This window comes from Apis laboriosa, unplaced genomic scaffold (genome assembly GCF_014066325.1).
Source record: "Apis laboriosa isolate Shangri-la unplaced genomic scaffold, ASM1406632v1 scaffold122_cov146, whole genome shotgun sequence".
Taxonomy (NCBI): Eukaryota; Metazoa; Arthropoda; class Insecta; order Hymenoptera; family Apidae; genus Apis; species Apis laboriosa.
This window is the reverse complement of record NW_025221084.1, coordinates 2,949,424-2,969,083: the sequence shown is the minus strand read 5'-3', so window position 1 is coordinate 2,969,083 and position 19,660 is coordinate 2,949,424. Positions and strand designations below refer to the sequence as shown.

General features: G+C 31.0%; 2 protein-coding genes across 5 annotated transcripts in view; both read right to left on the bottom strand.

Annotated features, from left to right (window-relative positions):
- Positions 1-543: 543 nt before the first annotated feature.
- On the bottom strand, positions 544-4,844 carry LOC122720236 (probable Dol-P-Man:Man(7)GlcNAc(2)-PP-Dol alpha-1,6-mannosyltransferase). Its single transcript, XM_043946799.1, has 8 exons — positions 4,634-4,844; positions 4,076-4,208; positions 3,819-3,992; positions 3,578-3,731; positions 3,088-3,232; positions 2,780-3,006; positions 2,443-2,691; positions 544-2,314 (listed from the first exon to the last, which is right to left on the bottom strand). Exons 1-8 carry the CDS (start codon positions 4,757-4,759, stop codon positions 544-546), a joined length of 2,979 nt encoding a protein of 992 aa, XP_043802734.1. The 5' UTR covers positions 4,760-4,844.
- A 2,054-nt stretch (positions 4,845-6,898) lies between these two features.
- LOC122720281 overlaps positions 6,899-19,660 on the bottom strand; it is a 44,506-nt gene continuing 31,744 nt past the window's right edge. For 3 of the 4 annotated variants that reach the window (XM_043946877.1, XM_043946879.1, XM_043946878.1), the window contains exons 3-10: positions 19,118-19,315; positions 17,546-17,881; positions 16,625-16,947; positions 11,162-14,951; positions 10,225-10,560; positions 8,850-9,046; positions 7,787-7,973; positions 6,899-7,297 (exon numbers count right to left, since the gene is read on the bottom strand). In XM_043946877.1, coding sequence (XP_043802812.1) covers positions 7,019-7,297; positions 7,787-7,973; positions 8,850-9,046; positions 10,225-10,560; positions 11,162-14,951; positions 16,625-16,947; positions 17,546-17,881; positions 19,118-19,315 — 5,646 coding nt within the window. In that variant the 3' untranslated portion in view covers positions 6,899-7,018. The remainder of the gene's footprint in view (positions 7,298-7,786; positions 7,974-8,849; positions 9,047-10,224; positions 10,561-11,161; positions 14,952-16,624; positions 16,948-17,545; positions 17,882-19,117; positions 19,316-19,660) is intronic. The other variant, XM_043946880.1, reaches the window with a different exon arrangement.

Here is a 19,660-nt window from a genome sequence, read left to right as displayed (position 1 = left end):
TTTAGAAAAAAACAAACAAAACATAAAAAAGCAGAATATAAATGCAAAAAAAGATATTAAGAAATTATCATAAAACAGTTTATTAAAATTTAAATAATCAAGGATGAATAATAAAATTGTTTTTTTAAAAACATGCATTGATAAATATTAATTTTATATAAATAATATCTAGATAAATATTTCAACATCTAAACATATAAAAAATTATTAAGACATTTTTATAATATGTGAAATAATTATTACACATTAAATTAATATTTAATACATAATTTCACTATTTCAATTTGTCCTTTTACACAAATATACATATAAAATTGGCACTTTTATATTATGAAAAAAAAAAAAAAAAAAAAATGTTTTGTCATTTTTTAATATTTTTTGATATTTTAAAAAATAACACTAAAAAATAAAATTCATTTTTCCGTGTTGGTAATGCATGAGCATTAAAGATATACATTTTTGTTATCACAGAATAACATATTTACATATTATAATTATATAACTGTATTAAAAACATAAAAAAATGAATTAATATTTTGATATTTAATTATTTGAGTTATTTCCAATATTTTTTTGTATTATTTTATTCTTTTCATTGGAAGCATTATTTTCTACATTATTTGAGATATTATTAGATTTTTGTGCATTTAATAAGATATTTTTGTTATTATTATATGAGGTAAGATATTTTTCTTGTAAAACTTTATTTGTATCTGGATTTGAATTTTCTTTTTCATTAATATTTTGAATAACTTTTTCTATAGTATGTATATTTTCTTCATTATTATAATTTTTTGAATTCTTTGAAAATTGGGATGGAATTTGATTTTCTAGAGGTATTTTCGATAACATTTGTACTTTAGGTACATCATTTTTATGTTCAAGAATGTTTACATTGTATATTTTATTTTTTTTTCTATGTTGCACTAAATTTTTTAATGCTTCACTAAACTGCATTAATGTTTCTGCAATTGGTCGTTCCATATATGTGGCTTCAATTTTTTCAAATTGATCATCTTCTTCTGAAGTTAATTCATTTTTTATTTGTTTAAATTGATATATTATATCCCTTAAACTTTCTTTGACATCTTTGATTCTTTTTGTATCTTTATCTTCTATCACACTATCTATATTTGGTAAGTCTTTTGTTGCTTTTGTATTTATTTCTATAGATTGTTTATTATATTCAATATCTAATTCATTTTCATCCATTTCCAAATCTTCATATATAAAATCTTTTTCAAATTCCTTAAATTGATTAATTATATTTCTAATGCTTTCTTTTATATTAACTGATTTATGTTCAATTGTTGCTTCTTGAACTTCTATAGATTTTTCTTTGATTTCTTGAATTATTGTTGGTTTTTCTTTTAATTCTTGAACTTCTAATAATTTTTCTTTTAAATCTTGTTTTGTCGTTTTTATTTTTTGTGATGATTCTATTTTTATTGGAACTCTTTTTATTTTAGCATTAATTTTCTGTGAAATTTCTGATTTTTCTTCTATTGTATCTTTTTTAAATTTAACTGCTTCCACTTTTTCTTGAATAATTTTTTTGACAACTTCTTTTAGAGTTGTACTGTTATTTTGTATATTAAATTTTAGTTCTTCTTTATCTATTTCTGATTTTTCTTTTTCATCTTTCTTTATATCTAATTTTTCTTTTTCTTTAATATTATCTTTTTTAATATGAGACTGTAAGTTAATATTATTCTCAGTTCCAATATTTTTTTCTAAATTTAGTGTTATCTCAGATTTTTTTTTATTATTTGGTGTTTCTAATTGTGATAAATTATTTTCAGATAAATTATTAAATGTTTTTTTTATATTTAATGATTTAGTGAATTCGATAGAATCGTTTATTGTATTATTTAATTTGATTTCTTGTATTTCTGTATCTAATATATTTATATCTTTAATATTTAATGGTTTTTCAAATTGCTCTAATGATTCCATTATTTCATCCAATATTGGTTCCACATCCTTTACAGTATCATTTATTTTTTCGTTTTCTACGCTTATTTCTGTAGAATTTTCAGTTGATTGTTTTAAATAAATTATTTTTTTGGGATTATATTGTATATATGATTTTCTTTTCATAATAAATATAATTGGTCTAGTTTTTATTTTTATTGGCGGTAACATATTATAGTTTAATGCTATATGAGAAAAACCATCTACAGAATCCAAAATATCATGTGTTTTAAGATACGGTTTTATATTGGGTGAATATTTACTTTTGGCTTCCATTAAAAGATGTGTAAATTGAAGCATTTCTGGACTGCCAATAGTTAAATTTTCTTGTTTTGAATAACTAGAAAGATAGTTAATGATAAATTAAATTGCATTATTTTTAACTAAATAAAAAAATATATTTAAAGTATACTTTTATTCTAGATAGATTAATAATTTTTATTTTAAATAGTTATTTATAAAACTTACATCCAAGAACTATTTGTTTGTGTAAATCTTGAAACTCCTGTTTGTGCAGTGAGAACATCAATATGTACATGCACTGAATTGAGAGAATCTTTTTCAAGTCTATGTAATTTAGCAATTGCTAAACCACCAGGATAATTAGAACCAGCAATACATAAAAGAAACATAGAAAATAAGGCATTTAAAATTAAGTGACTTAAAATGATCAGTGCCAAAAACCCATTCCATGGACTTTTTGCTCTGTTTTCCCATCTAATTTAAGAAAAAAAGAAAAATATAATCTTAAATATTTAAAAATTAAAAATAATTTAGAAAGTAGAATTAAATGTAATTTACTTACATTCTATGACAAACAACTGCAGCACTGACATTTAATAATGGAAAAACATATATGATAAATCTCAATTCTTTGTGAGGTAAAAATGAGAATAATGCAACAAATGCAATACCAGGAATTGTTAATGTTCGAACTCGAGCATCCCATAGCATTCCTAAAGGTATCAAAAAATAAGAAAAAGCCAATCCACGTGGAAGAGCTGAATAAAAATACCATAGGAATGGTGATGTCTATTTTTATATTAAGTTCAATAAATATATTTTAAATTCATTATTTTAAATAAATTTAAAAATGATTTTGACAAAGGATACACCCCATTCACTGCTTTTATTAAGTATAGTATTGAAGTAAAATACTTCACCTTCAGGCCATAATAATCGTTTCCAAAATATAGAATCTATTGCGATTGTTAGTGTTAGAAAAAATATACCAGCTGGAACCGCAATTTTAAACAGTCTAAAAAAATTATTAATTTTATGAAAAATTAATTTTATTATTCTAACAGTATATTTATATAGTTCTAATGAAAAAGATTTCCTATGTTATACAATTATTTTTAATTATTTTTTTTTCTACTTTTAACAAGAGCACAAGTTGTACTGCAGTTTATCAAACAAGGGATTTATATTTGATTTAGTTATTTCTTGGAAGGGTTTTATTATGTTAATAAGTTTTATAAGCAAACAAAGCTTACAAATCAGTGCAGTTTTGCAGAAGGTTCCTTGATGATTCTAATCACTTCTGTATGCAATGTTATAGCCATACTAGGAATCAATGGTCCGCAATATAATATGTAAATACCTTAGTATGGTTAGTTTCTTGTTGGCTATATCGTACAAAAGGAATAACCCCAGTAGCATGGCAAGTTCTGCTCTGAATATTATTATTGCTGCTGCAGATGACCAAATAAATATGATGTGACTTTGTTTCAACCATCCATATAAAGCCAATAGTACTACAGACATAGAAATAATATATATATAAATAATAATTTTCATAAAATACTAAATAAAATATATGTAATAACTTGAACTTAAATTACCTAATGGCATAGTCATTATATTTGGTAATGTACGACTTAAGTAATACATAAAATGATATTGTGTTATAGTAATTGCAACAAACCATTTAGTAAATTGCAGACCAAAGATGCTTTGTAAAGCATCTCTATATAATTTTAATGTACCTATTACTAATAAGCCCAATGTTGCTCTTACTGAAAAAATATAATATTAATCACTTTTTTAAAATATAAATCAAATAAAATAATAATACCAATATATTTTATTATTAACTTACCAACATATTGAGCAAAAAATTTATTAATTTGCATATAATTAATAATTGCTATTAAAGGTGATGCCAAGCCTGAGACTATAATTGATCCCACAAATGATCGTGGCACAACTCCAGGAAATTCATGGTGATCATACTATCAAAATATGAATATATAATAAATAATTAATGTTTATTTATATTAATTTCTTTTAATGTGCATTTTTTTATATTTAAATATTTTCAATTATTAAATTCAATCTTTGGTTGATTTATATTATTAATAAACATAAATTCTCTTTCTATATTTTCGATTTAAGGAAAATTGAAATTAGTACATTAAACATACATAGACGTAGAGAAATTATATCAGCTGATCATAAATTTATAAATATATGTATTTGCTTCTAAATATAATATCGAAGATTTTGCGTAATATCTTTTTGATTGCATGTCAGCAACCTGTCAAGGAAGACAAATATATCCTTGTCGCTTGTTTTCATTATTTATTGTTTTTATTTTTTTATGTTAATTATATTGTAATTTATGTAATATATTTTTAATAAATATTCTAATAATTACCTCTGATAGGTTAAAACCATGGTATAAAATGTCGTGCATAGCTTGTAGATTAAAACTTTCTTCTACTTTTGTAAATGGACAATATAATAAATGTAATATAGCCACCAGTATAATTAAATGATCCATAATTTTATTTTACGCAAAAAACGGACTCAGAAGCATTGTAAGAATCTGCGTTTTAATCATAATAAGCCTAACCAATATAGTTGACTTTTTACATATTCTTTCCATCCACCGGGAATATACGTCGTCTGCTATGATGTATCATAGCCATAAACAAAATTCGAAATAGATATATCATCTTATCGAATTTATATCTATTACCTGAATTACCGATCGTGCATTATTGTCATAGACAAGAAATAGAATAGATGTGACAACTTATGGAATTTTATATTACATGTTCTCAAATGTTTTAACTTCAAAAAAGATTAAAATATTTTTTACATCATCTAATATAATATAGTTTAAGTACAATATTTACAATATTCAATCAATATTTATAATATTATCTACGTATACAAAATTAATTCATTTAAAAAGTTCAAAATAAAAATCTATATATAGTTTAATATAGTTAATTTTTGGAATTGAAACGAGAATATTCACTTTAATACCATCATTTTAATAAATTTATTAATATCTTCATGCTAAAAATATAATTATAATCATAATGAATTAATTCATATTATTTCTTATAAAATATATAATATTGTTTTTTGTAACAGTGAACCGATGTGAAGTGATAAATAAGATGATCTTCGAATTTCGTAATTTCCGTATTTTCTACATAAAAAAGAGAAACATAAAAAAGAATTATATGTCACATTTATTCTGTATTTTGGCTGTGTATTATATTATTTTATTTGATACAAATACAAATCGATTGAAAAATATTTGAACTTGAAATATCTTGAAATATCTTTTTTTTTTATTTAAAAAATAGCATTAAAGATTAAAATGTTTTTTTTAATCTCTATTTTTTCTTTATTGTTAACTTTTTTTTTTACTTTTGTTTCATCTAAAACTTTTTACAAACGATTCTGATCCTCAAATTTTTATTGCATTTTTGTTTTTCTCCTATCATCTACTATTCTTATTTGTAACGTTATGTGTAACTCTCGTATTTGTATTTTTTTTGTGCTTGTGTGTCATAATTAAATTAAGAATGTATTTTTTAATATTTCAAATTAAATATTTCTTAATATTTGATGTTAATTTATTATAATTTTTTATCATTATATTAAAAAATTTATAAATAATTATAATTTTATTATAGTTACATATAATTTTATCTTTATAAATTTGAACTTTAATGAATTTAACAAATAATATTTAATCTGTAATACTTCAAATAGAAAATTTTTTATTAAAAAGTTAGTTTATTAGCCCCCAATGATCAATCATAACAATAATATTACAATATTTTTATTTATTAAAAAGATTAAACGCTATAAAAATGTTATGTATTTTTTTGTTTTGTAAGACAATCTATTTCGATGAAAATTTATAATTTATTTATAAATTATAAATTTATAAATTAAATCACAATATTTTTAATATTAATCAAAACAATTTAATAATTAGTTTTTCATTTCTAAATAACTAATTACATATAATTATTATATGAAGGTGATACATTTTGGGACCATCGATTATAATAATCACAAATAGACAATGTTTCACTAGCACTATTATATAAAAAGATACAAATACGTATAAAGTAAGTGTTCCAAGATTTAATATTTTTTTCACAATGAGACGTCATAGATTTTTATTTTATTTTATCAATTTTTACCAAATAATTATTTTTAAAAAATAAAAGGATTAAATATTTTTGAAAAAGTATAGAGTATTACTATTTTTGTAAATTTCTTTTAAAACATAATGATCGAATAAGTTCATTTTATTACGTACATATATACAATGTAAGGAAAATTTATATTTTATTTTCGTATAATCAGAAAATACAATTTGTCGCAAATATACGTAATAAAACCTATAGAATCAATACTGTAGATAAAAATTAGTTTTTTCATACGTCTCCGAAAAAATATATTTTTTTGCGAGCTTTTATGATTTATATAAGATCTTATATAAAATTTTTCATAATCAACGAAATATTCATATAAAATAATATCGATCACGAACAAGATAGAGACAAAGTGTTATATTAAAATTGTCACAATTTCGCACAATTTTTTTTCGCAATGTACAATGATAATATATTATTACAATAAAATTTTATTTATTCTTCCGTTTTAATTTTTTTTTTTTTTTTTTTTTTCGTAAATCTTTATTTCAATCTTTTTTCTTTAATATACAAAGGCAATCTATCTTGTTCTAGTTCGATGTAAAAAAAGCGTTTAATTTGTCTGAGAGAAATTAACGTTTCGGTTTCGGTGCTCGCGAATGTATCGGCTTATTGTGCAACATGTGCTCGCATTTGGGAATGTGACGGTCGGCGGCGGCTTTATTGAATTTTCTTCCGCAATGGGGACACTGAATGTAATCGTAGTTATCGCTAACTGGCGGCGGTGGCAAATCGCTGAGCTTGCCTCCTGCGGCCAGATGTGCTTGCACTTGCTTAGCCGAACGTATGGCGTTAATGAAATCCTCGTGTTTACGCCGCCAATTCGACTTTACTTCAGGTTTCTTCGATTTCTGAAACATGTAAAACAACAACCATCCCATCCTTTTAGAACGATCAATATCCCTCATCCTTTTTCAAAGAAATTTGATTTTTGCAAAGATTTTTTTATAATATAAATGATCTTTTCTTTTTTAAATATTATAATTTTTTTTTTATTGAATTTTTTTTTCTCATTCATAAAAAGTGATAATATTTTGTGATTCACAAAATTGATTGATTTACAATAAATTTCTATATTTTGGAATTATTGCTAGATCATTATATCATTAATATATTCCTTAATTTATTTAAACGTTTATTAGTATTCAAATGTACTCTATTTATAGTATCATTTTCCAATATCTTTTATTCTTTAACTTGTTTTTCAATATTATAATTTTTATTAATATTTTATAGAACCATGTACAATTACGATGTGACTCGAGATAGAAATTATAAAGGAATTGGAAAAGGAGGAGGGATAATGATTTGGAATTGGAATGAAGGATTGGAACACTGACCTCCATCTGTTTTTTAACGAGCCCTTTCTTAACAAATGGCTCAATATCAGTACCCTTTACTCGATACATCATCGTATCGAATTGCTTCCTCTTCTTTTGGCCTGTTTTTATGCAGATTTGCTCATGAAGAGCAACTCGGTCTGGGGCGAATCGACGACCACACGCTTTACAAGGCACCAAAGTTTCGCTGTAATAAAATTATATCTTTTGAAAAAAATTTGAAAAGATTTGAAGAAAATATGAAATATTTCATATGTAGATTAGTAGAAGATTAATATTTTAAAGTAATGCAAGAAAATTAAAAATTTTTTGAGTTTTATCTTTTCAACGTTTCAATTATAGATATTCATAATTTTCAAATTTTATCTTTATCTTCTATAATTAAATGGATAATATTAAGTTATGAATTCTTATTGAAAATTTTTGAAAGTACTCTAAGTACTACTTTTTCTTAAAAATAAATTTTCTGATTTAATTTCTGAGACACAGAATGTCTTTATTAATTTTTTTGATTTATTTATAAAAACAATTTATTTTGTAATAATTTATTAAGGATATTAATTGAAAAATGAAATAAATATATATATATATAATAATAGAAATTACTTTTTTAAGAACTTTATTACTTATTTAAACTTTAAATTTTAATAATTGAAGGATTTATGATAAAAATAAATCTTGTCAATTTTTATCTTTCCTTAGAAGAACAAAAAAATTGTATTCTTTTATTTTTCTTTAATAGATTATTTTTACAAAATAATCATTAAATTTTATACTATTATATAATTGTATATATTACATAATTATATATATATATATATATATATATATATGAAATTAAATCATGAATTTCTTAAGATATAATTAAAATTGAACAATTTTTATTTAATGAAATATTAATTTTACATTAACATTGAAAAAATTAAAACTTAAAAATATGAATTATCTCAAATAATATAAATTCCATGATAAAATTGTTTTTATGAAATATTTTCGCGTTTTATAAGTATCAAAAGTTTTTTAATTTCACAACAAGAAAATCAATTAGTCTAAAAATTCTTACGTCGTTACTACTCCTCCTGCTGCTCCTCCGTTTTTGTTAGATGCCGACCCTTTGTACGTTGTAGAGGAAATTGGCGTCTTTGCTCTCGAAGCCATTTTGCTTCTATAAACGGAAGTCTGATTCTGCGTGGAAATGCCACTAGAGGTGGACGAAATTGACAAAGGAGTTCGAAGTGATTGCGTGGGTGTAATCTGTTTCTAATTAATAAATATAAATGTTAAATGAATATTAATCGCAATTGAAAATAATATACGAAAAAAAAAAAATAAAATGACGATAGTAAATAATTCAATAATTATTTGACATTTAATATCAAAGAATTGTGATATGATTGAATATTATAAGATTATAGTTAAAACACCTGTTAATATTATTGTTTAATTTTTAACTGGAAATTTATCGAAATAAATAATTTCACTTCAAAAATAAAAAGGAGGAATCCATATGCAGCAAAACTTGAATTTCCCGGGTTAAATTGTATCAAAGGGCGGCAGACATTTTACTATATTTTTACTCATTTCCCAAATATCTATCTTCAAGTCGTAGCGGAAAAATTACGATATTCGATAGAGATTATTTCGATATGAAGAATGGATAATTCAGAGATAGAATGTATTTATAAATCATGTAGTAAATATAAAAATAAAATCGTTTCTTTTCTGATATTATCTAAAATTACTTGGAAATTAAAAATGAAATATTATTTTATCTGAATTGTTATAATATTTTCCACACCAAAATTGTTTATTTCGTCTGCTTTCCTTAATACGTGTGATTAAATTCTAAATTAACCTTATAATAATTCAGTGCACCGAAGTTCTTCGTTATCTCAACATGTTATCCATTTTTGTTACATTATCGTCTAATTGTTGGAAATAACATTTATGAAATTTTCTTTTATACAAATCCAAGACGTATAATTTTAAAGGAAAGTTGAAAGTATCTTAATTTTACTTTATAATAAAAGATAATTGTATAATATAATATAATAGTGTAAAAAAGATTTTTCAAATCAAGAACTGAAATAACAAGTTAATATTGTTGAAATTGGTTTCAAGTTATTTAAATAAAAGCAATTTGAAATTCAGTGTCAAGCCAATTGATGATTGAGGATGAATATAGAAACTTCAAAGAATATTTCAACTCAAACAAATAACAGGTTCATATTAATAAAATAGCTTCAACTTATACGATTTCCTTAAATTCAAGTAACTTGATTAATCTGACAATATGTAATTGTAATTTTAGCTTAATAATTCAATACGAGAGAATTTTAAATTAAAACCATAGTTTAAAATGTGCCATTTAAAAATTATTAATTTATTTCTGTTTACAAGATATCCGTTTTTTTTTTTTATTTTAACAGCTTACTTACTTCGGTGGATTGTTTTCGTAAAAACGATTTCCGCGGAAGTGGCGCATCGTTTTCCTTCGGCGGTTGCTCGTCGAAGTCGATGACAAAAGCGTCGCTTTTCTTCATCGTGGGTGAGTCGTTATCATATTTCGTTTCGGCAGTTTGGTCTCGTAAATGCAGACCATTCTCGAGAATAGCGCCATCGACGACATCCGTCGATTTTCTCGTGCTCGCCGTCGATGTCGTCGACGTCGTCGTTGTCATCGTCTTCCTGTTTCCAATTGGCTCCGCGCCTTTCATAGGTGTTCCCCGTTTCGACGATTTTGTGTCTTGAGCTTTCAACTCGGTGGACGCACGCTGAAGGAGAAATACGTTTATATACAAAACTCGACATATTTTACTGTGATTCAACAAGAACGACGAAAATAAAAGATACATTATTCTCAACGATTATTCTTTATCGTAGAAGTAAGAAGAAAGTATTAGTTTTATCTCATTTTAATAAGTTATTTGATCATAATTTTAATCAAGAGATTGATAATAATAATGCGTATGAAATTATGTTACATAGGAAACATAGATAAAAATACGTCCTCTATCTTCTCTTTTATTAATCTTAAATAATATATTGTAAAATAAATTATCGTTAATTGTCATATGATTTCGATTATCTGAATTTGTGAAATTAAAAAAATGAAAAGTACTAAAGATACATTGATAAAAAAATATACAAAAATATATCTCATTTCCACTTAATCTTGTTCAAAATTATATCTCCTATCTTCGCACCATACAATAACCTCCATCAATTTTACGTTACAATTCCATTACTTTGATCCATACAAATCTTCAAGAAACCGTACACTTTTAAACGAATCCCTCGAGCCCTTCCCCTCACACGCAAAAAAACCCACCTATTTATAAAGGAAGAAGAATCCTTTACGCAATCTTTGCTTACCCTTGGCATCGTATCCGGACTCTTGGACGGCGACGGTGGTACGTTTCTCCTAGCACGGTTGCTCGTTTCCGCCGTCTTCATCGTTTCCGGGCTCGGACTTTTCACGACCCTGGGGAAACGCATCGCACACTTTACAGCCGAACGGCTCGTATCCCCCATACCCTTGTTCCTCGCGGCAACGCTCCCCGACCGCCCGGGCAAAAACATCCCTTCTCTATTTCCAGCACGATCATCGATATTTATTCGACGGGCCTCCGATCGCCCCGTCCCTCGCCCCGATCGGCCCGACTCGTTGCCCGACTCGATCACCGACTCACTTTCGCCCTCGATCGACTTACGTATATCCTCGATCGATCTCAACCGCTTCACAGACAGTGAACGATCCGCACCTGTTGACGCTTCACCCGTTTCTCCTTTGTCTGTCGTCGCTCCCCTCGACGTCTCGTCGCTAGAGTCGAATTCGAGGCGTATCGGCGCGATCTTCACCGAATGTTCCCGCGTTTTCTTCTTATTCGACCTCGCCGACAAGCATTCCACGGTTCTCACCGAGTCGAGGCTGCACTTCGATCTCGTGCTCCCGGTCTCCTCGCCGGAATCGGCGTCGTGGAAAAGTTTCCGCTTGCACGTGGCGCTTGATCTCGGCCTTACGTCCACCGAGTCTATCCTCGCTTTCGACAATTTTTTCGCATTCTCCTGAACCAAATCCTCCCCTTCCGTGCCTCTCTCTCGAGATTCGAGAGTGTCTCTCGAGGCGGTCGAAATTTTCCTCGAGGAAGATCCGAACGATTCGACGGGGCTCTTCGAGAGATTTAAATTCGATCGATCGAGCGCTTTCAGGGAAATCGTGTTTGACTCGTACGTTTCATCCGATTCCGTTTGTCTTCTCATCGTTGTCGATTCCTCCAACACGCTTCGAATCGAGCCGGTCTCCGTGCCGATCGAATCGAAACGTCTCAGAGCCGATTCCACCGAGTCGGTTCTCCCGTAATTCATAGCGGACGATGCATTCTTCGCGCTGTACTCTGATTCCTTGATCCTTGACGAGGTCGAGTCGCGGGCCGTGATATCAATTTGTTCCTCTTTAACCACGGTTTCAACGAGGAAACTCGACCCTCTCATAACTCGGCGAACCAGCTCCATCGATTTCAAAATTTCGTCTTGTCTGCATCTTGTCCGCGACGAATCTGTCGATGTTTTAGCTTCGTTCTTTCGATCAGTTGCTCGTACCACTTTTCGTTTCGTGTTACGAGCGATCGATTCGTTGGTGGGCGAAGGACTATTGCCCCACCCGTTATATTTTTCCGTGTTCGTTCTCCCCTTTTGAATTGGACTCGGTGTTTCTTCTCTTGGCTTGAAAATATTTCTTCCCTCTAATATCCTTCTATTCTCCTTTCCTCCACGTTTCGAGGCATCGGAGACGATCTTCTTCTTAGATGAAAGCTTGTTCGATGTTGCTAAATCTCTCTGGCTAATCCGTTTCTCCTTATTCGATTTTTCCTCGAAGACGTTCGACTCGAACAAGGATCTTCTCTGTTTCACCGGCTTCCGCACGGAATACGTGAACAGTTTCCCGATCCTCGATTTCTCGCTATCCGCCAATGTTTTGTTACCGGATTTCGAGCAAGTGTCTCGAGGCTGCTTCACGTATTGATCGGGCATCGTGATTTCTTGTATCTCCACGTCCACCTCCACGGATGTGCAACTTTTTGGACTCGATTCCATAGATGGAATTTCGCGAGAGACCGGGGTCCCGGCTCTTTCGTCAACTTTTCCACTCCCCTCGATCCCTGCCTCGTCCCGTTTCGATATTCCATCCGCGATTGATCCTTTCGCTCGCTTTATCGAAACGTAATCGACTTGACTCTGACCCCTCATCGTGTCACGAATCAGTTTCGTCGAGCGCAGCGTATGGTCAGACGATCTACGATCGAGCGTATTCCTGGAAGTGGGGCTGATCTTCGTTGATCTATTCTTCGGATCGTTGGTCGATGTTTTTGATTTCGTCCCAGTTTCTCGTTTCGCTCGCTGTTCAATCGATTTTCGACCCTTCGATCGTACGTCCACCGTATGTTTAGAGGATCCGAGATTCACGGTTGTAGCCGATTTTCCCGATTCGTAACGAAAGAATTCCGGTGTTTCCTCTCTACTGTTCGTCACTCTTTGGGATCTTGGCGAAGAGTCACGACTGCTGGATCCATAGATACTCTTTCTATCGGTTTTCGTAGTTTTCTCGTGATAGAATCGCGGTTTCAGATCGGGCGTGCCTTTCGATGACAATGGAGAAGAGGAGCCGCGAGAATGATGCTTCTTCTCGTCAATTTCCTCCTCGTTTCTTAACGTTTTCTCGCACTGCTCGGAGAAAAATCGCGATGCGAAATGTTTCGAATTTGTTTCGTTCCTATTTAACGATTGTCTTAATGCAGTCTTCTCAGAACTTCGTTCCTCTCTTTTAGAGTGATCTGCGGTCTCCATTTTCGGTTTTGCAATCGTTTCTGGCGTCACTATCATGATCGTGGCAGATCTGTCGGAATCGGAACTGAAAAATTGTGGACTGGTGTTAGATCTCTTTCTTGTAAAATCTGGTGATTTCCTTATATGATTTTCACTACGTTTTTTCGTATCCATCTCGCTCAGGTTTAGAGATTTACGAGCGTGTTTTTGGTCGAAGCCTATGGTAGCCGATTTTCTTCTTTCACGATCGAACAATTGAGGACTCGAGCCACCACTTTTTTCTCTCGTTAAACGTTTGGAAACATTGGATGATTCAGCTTTGATAGATTTCAAACATTCTGGCGAGGAGGATTTTCTGATTGCATTTCGTTTCACTTGTCCATCTGCATCCCTTGATTTCTTCGTCGTATCGTCAATTACGCCCTTTCTATATCTCGGTTCTATTTTCAACGCGTAACTTTCCGTGTTTCTCATATAATCGGGCGAATCAGACGAACGATTTTTCGAGTTTGTTGCGTAAGTGGTGGCCGATTTTTCATTTTCTTCGCAATAGAATTTAGGAGTCGCGTCGCCGCGCAGCGATTCATTCGAAAAATCGGAGGAGAATTTTTCAGCAGTTGTCGAATCAATCGCGTAATCGGTGGTTAATTTCTCGGATTCGTCGCAGCAGATGGATTTAGGAGTTTCGCTTCTTACTCTGCTCACAGTTTTCGAAGAATTTGCAAATCTTTCGAACTCTTTGAATCTCGTCAGAGATTTTTCGTTTCCTCGCGCCTCATCTGTAGAACATTGTGAAGATAATTTTCTTGCAGTTTTCGAATCGAGAATCGCACAAGCAGTGGAAGAGTTTTCGGATTCCTTGCGAAAGAATTTGGGGCTTTGCCCGCTTTTTATTCCGCCTTTCGACAATTCAGGCGATAATTTTCTCACGGTTTTCGAGTGGGCTACCACGGATTTTTCGAATTCTTTATCGAACAACTTTGGACCTCTCCGTATCTCTGGATTCTTAAAAGACTCGGAAGATAATTTTCTCAAAATCTTTGGATCGATTGCGTACGCGGTAGCAGACATTTCGGATTCCTCGCGGAAGAGTTTCGAATTTTTCTCTTTCAACGCTTTCGTTCCAGTATTCGAATCTATCGCGCAATTTATAGCAGACTTTTCAGATTCCTCGCGAGAGAATCGTGGACGGTCGTCCCCTCGCCTCGTATTCATCTCAGAATTCGAGGACACCGTCTCAGAGATCACAGCCTCGACGACCATTCCAACACTTTTCCTTCCCTCGTTCGATCTTCCATCCGAAACCTTTCTTGTTCCATCCTTGACCACTCGACACTCTCTACGAAATTACAATCAATATGACACAAGCTTTCGAAAATCCTTATTTTCCCGCGCCTCAGCCTCGTTAACTATATCTTCTGCGCCTCTACAAACGGCTCGTTCAATTCGTGTTAATCCTCGCGATGTTAGCCAAGACCAAAGAGAGGGGGAAGGGGGGAAAAGATGAGGCATGATTTTGCGTGATTCTCTTCCTTGCAGCAGGATAAAGCGACACCTTGTGGCCGTGTCTCGCTCCTCAACTGTCTATCTTTTAATTCGATTTAATTCGATACTTTGTTAAACGGATTAACGGAGAAAAGCGGCGTGAAGAAGCCACGTTGAACATTCGCCATTCGAAAGATAATTATGCAGAGAAATTCGTATCAAATTATTTCTATATTCTTTTTTTTTTTTTTTTTTTTTTTTTTTTTTTGAAAGAGTAATTTTTCTTTATTCCACGTATGCATAATTGATATAGCTTAATATCATGGCGAATAATTGTTGTTATGGCGATGATGGAGCGTTTTTTTTTTAAAATGTCCTTCGATTCCTTTCTCCAAATAGGCTTTTCAAATGTTAGGGCGGACACGTATAAATTAGAGCGGGCATCTTCCTTCTTGCGACAAACTGCTGCGCCTTTAAATTTGCCGGAAACGCGCCATTTAGACGCTCTTTCGAGGATGATCACTTCCAGGGAGGATGTATTGTTAGGCTACTACGGTTGCGTGGGTTTAAACGAGTCGAGTCTAGCCAGCGATCGCAATTATGCAACGAGAAATTAATCGGCGATAGAGAGAGAGAGAGAGAGAGGGGAAGAGGGCGAAAGCAGCGACGGATTGTTAGCACTGATTGCCAATTAGCGGCCGGGGAATTCGCATTTGCCAAGGTTCGATTTGTCCGAGAAACACGATCTGCTCGCGTGTTAAGACACTTTAGAGATCGTGAATAACGCTTTTCTTATTTTCTTTTTTATGGAATATAATTTTTTGGAAATTTTTTTACAACAATTGTTTCATATCATGAACATAATGCGTATATTTCTATCTTTTTCTTTTAAAGTTGAGGTAAGTTTGAGTTCTGAATTTTTTTTTTTTTTTTGAATTCTCTGTTTTAAATAGTTTTAAAAAGTTGAGGACGAGAGCGGTGAAGAAAGTTGGAAGATAGGTAATTATCTTAAAAACGATAGTTATCATCAACGATGTAAATTCTATATAGAATGATTATAAAAGTGTGTTAAGGTTATAATGTTAGTTATTTAATTAGAGGCATCTGTTTCGTAGTTTAGTATTATACGATTTTTTTTTAGAGAAGCTCCGAAAATTGTAAATTAACCCTGATATATTCTTTTCTTATCGCGTGAATAAAAATCTTTTAAAGTTTCAACGAAATGTTTTTACATAAGATTGAAGTGAAAAAGTTTATTAAAAATTTATTGAAAACATTTTGTGAACGTCTTGAGCATTATTCAACGCTATTGAAAAGAAATATTTTAATTTTAAATATGGAAAAAATATATATATATATATCTAGTCAAACGAATTATCTTTGATTATTTAAATAAAATAATACACCACTCTCGTTTGAATATAGAACATGGAATAGAAAGCTTTTGTAAAATTGTCCAACGTATGTATCATTTTCACAGAACGTTTCACAATTCTCTCATCTCGTTTATCTTTTATTTCTACGTACCTGGGGCTAAATTTTGCTGGAAATATTGGGTCAGTTCGTTTCTTCAGGGCGATAGTTTGGCTCTTCGTAACGTTGTTACCACGTTTCGCGTTGGCGTTTTTAAAACGTTTCAACCTTGCCTCCGCTTGAGATAACTTCTTGGTAACACTTTGTTTTGGAAGCTTGTCAGGAACATCCACCATGAAATCCTCCGGGAATTCTTCGCTCTCGAGATCGTTTTTAACACGATGCTTCAGGGTCTCGTCGTATTCCATCAGATGAAGTTTCGCCATCATACGATTCCTTTCTATCGTATCTTGGTCCACAACTTCCTCGATGTGCGTCTGCTTAAACGAAATATTGAATGACTGAAAATTCTGTTTGAACGGAACGATTAAAATAACACGTTGAATTGAAATTATACGAAGCAATATATTTATAATCTTTGTAGCAGGATTCCTAGAATAAATGGAATAGAAACACGTATGAAAAAATTGTTACATATCTTTTATATAAATTATTCTCAATTAAAAAGAAAAAAAGTCGTTCTACAGGAAATGAAATATAATTAAAATATTTTAAATAAAATTTTGAGTTTTCAATATTATAAATAATTCTTCTATAAATATATTTAACGAATATAAATAAAAATTACCATTAAATCATCCAAACATGGCAAAAGCCATGTTATATTTTCCTTCAAAAGTAATAAAACAGTTTAAAACTTGTTTAAATCGACGCGATATTTAAATTAAAACGATTAAAATAATTTTTATCGTAACGAAACTTCTATAAATACAAATTATGGGAAAAATATTTCTCGAAATTTCGCAATATTCAATTCACATCCTGTCACATCCTATCGTACGTTGAAAACGTGCGCAAGGAATGTGCACATATTTCAATAATAAAAATTTCCTCGCTTTCAAAATGGCGCGTTACCTCGTCCCTGTGGTTGCCATTCGAATATTGCGCGACGTGGTTCTCGATCCCAAACTCATCATCGTCCTGTTGGCGTGCAGAGGGGCCGAACGATTCTCGAGCGATTTCCTCGTGATACGAGACGACCGGTTTGCCACCGTTCAAATTGCTGTTCACGTCAGCCCTTGCAACCCGCTTCACAGTCACGGATTGCCGGCTCACCGTCAAATTTCCGTTCTTCTGCACACCGTTTCCGTTAGTCTGTTTCCGCGGTTTGTTCTCCAACGGCTCCAATGGATAACTTCTGTCGATCCCCTTCACGGTCGTTTGTCGTCTTTCGTCGAACATCTGCCTCACCTTAAAATCGTGCAATTACACGTGTAAATAAGCGTAAATAATTTTTCACGATTAAATACGCGTGACGAATGCAAATTTGAAATTAGAGAAATTAAGGATTAATGCGATCGAAATAATCTTTAGTTTTGAGATAAAATCATTGTTTGAAGGGAAAAGTAATCTCGAAAAATAATCAATGAGAAATTGTATTGAATTTAATATTTTAATACAATATTAATTTGAATAAAATATCTCGTAAAAGATAGATTTGAAGTTGAAAGGAAAGTAAGATTGAATTTAATAATTCAGAATTATATTATTTTAGAGAAATGTCGCTTTTGTAATATCAATTTATATATATATATATTTTTTTTTTATGAAAATATTTTTTAATTTCACATAACTGGAACAAATTTTCGGAACAAGTTTGTTCAATGCTGCTTGCAAATTTACCTTACTTGCTGACATAATTTCACTTCCCGACAAACTGGTTCCACAACAACGGGCTCACTTACGAATTCTCAAGATTGCGGTCAAGGTTCGGCAAACCTTTAATCTTCTTACTTTTCTTCTTCAATAATAAATATAAAAATTTACCTTCGTTCCATCAATCGATACACATTATCGTTTAAAAGTATCAGACGTTCTTTAATTTAAGACCAAACGTATTTTAATTATAAAAATAAGCCTGAAAATAAGAAACAAAAATACTCACTCGAGTTTTTCTTTCTTCGAATCTTTACAATTGAAAAATATATCCACTCTTGCGCAAAATCTCTTTGTATCTTAAATCTTTTCCGACTCGAAAACCTAAGTTAAGTTGCAAATAATTCAAAGATTTTTTTTAATTTTCTCTTTGCAATTTGAATTATCGAGATTGTACGACGATTATTTTACATTCTCTTCCCATAAAAAATATTTGCAAAAAATATATTTATCATAATAAATAATCAGAACTCAGGATAAAATGTTTTTAAATAACGAGCAAAACTTTGATCCATTTACTTTAACCATTATTCTAAAATAAATTAAAAATAATCAGAACGATTTAAAAAAAGTGTTTTTTTCTAGGAAATATCTACGATAAGAAATCGAATAGACGAACGTGGAAAAGCGTGGTTCACTCTCGAAAAGAATGAGACGAACGGCTGGAAAAGGCGACTCGTTCCCAGAAACATCGGCCATTAGCCCATTCAAGAAAGCGTAGCGTGAAACCGCGTTACGACAACGCGTTTCCACGCGAGGGGAATCGCTCACCTTTCCACCTTGCGAGGTCGAGGTTGCATGGCTGCTGCTCGAGGTCTTTGTGACGGTGTGCTGGCTGATGGTGCTCGTGGCATGATTCGAACTTGCGTTGCCTCGTTGCACCACCTGATAAGCTCGTTGCTGTTGCTGGTCGTAAAGCTGCAGCAACTTCTGCTCCTTCTCCTGCAGTTGCTTCTGTTGGAAGCGGGCCTGCGACAACCGCATATTTCTCTCTCTCAATTTTATCATATCTCTCGTTGGAACGAACGATTTTTAAGATTAAAATTATCTTGACTTGAATTTTTTTTAAAGAAATAGCTACGTAAATTGAGTTAAATTCTTCTTTTCTTGTCGATGGTTTAAACGACACGTGGTTCATGAAAATTCACCATTAACTTAAAAATGATTTTTTAAAGGAAGTATTATTCGTATTCCACGTTTCAACAGATTAATTTTTAACATAATTTAAAAATTGAAATATAATATTTATCTTCGAATTTATAACGAAACAAATTGTTCTTCACAAATCGAATATAAATTGATCCTCCCCTTGTC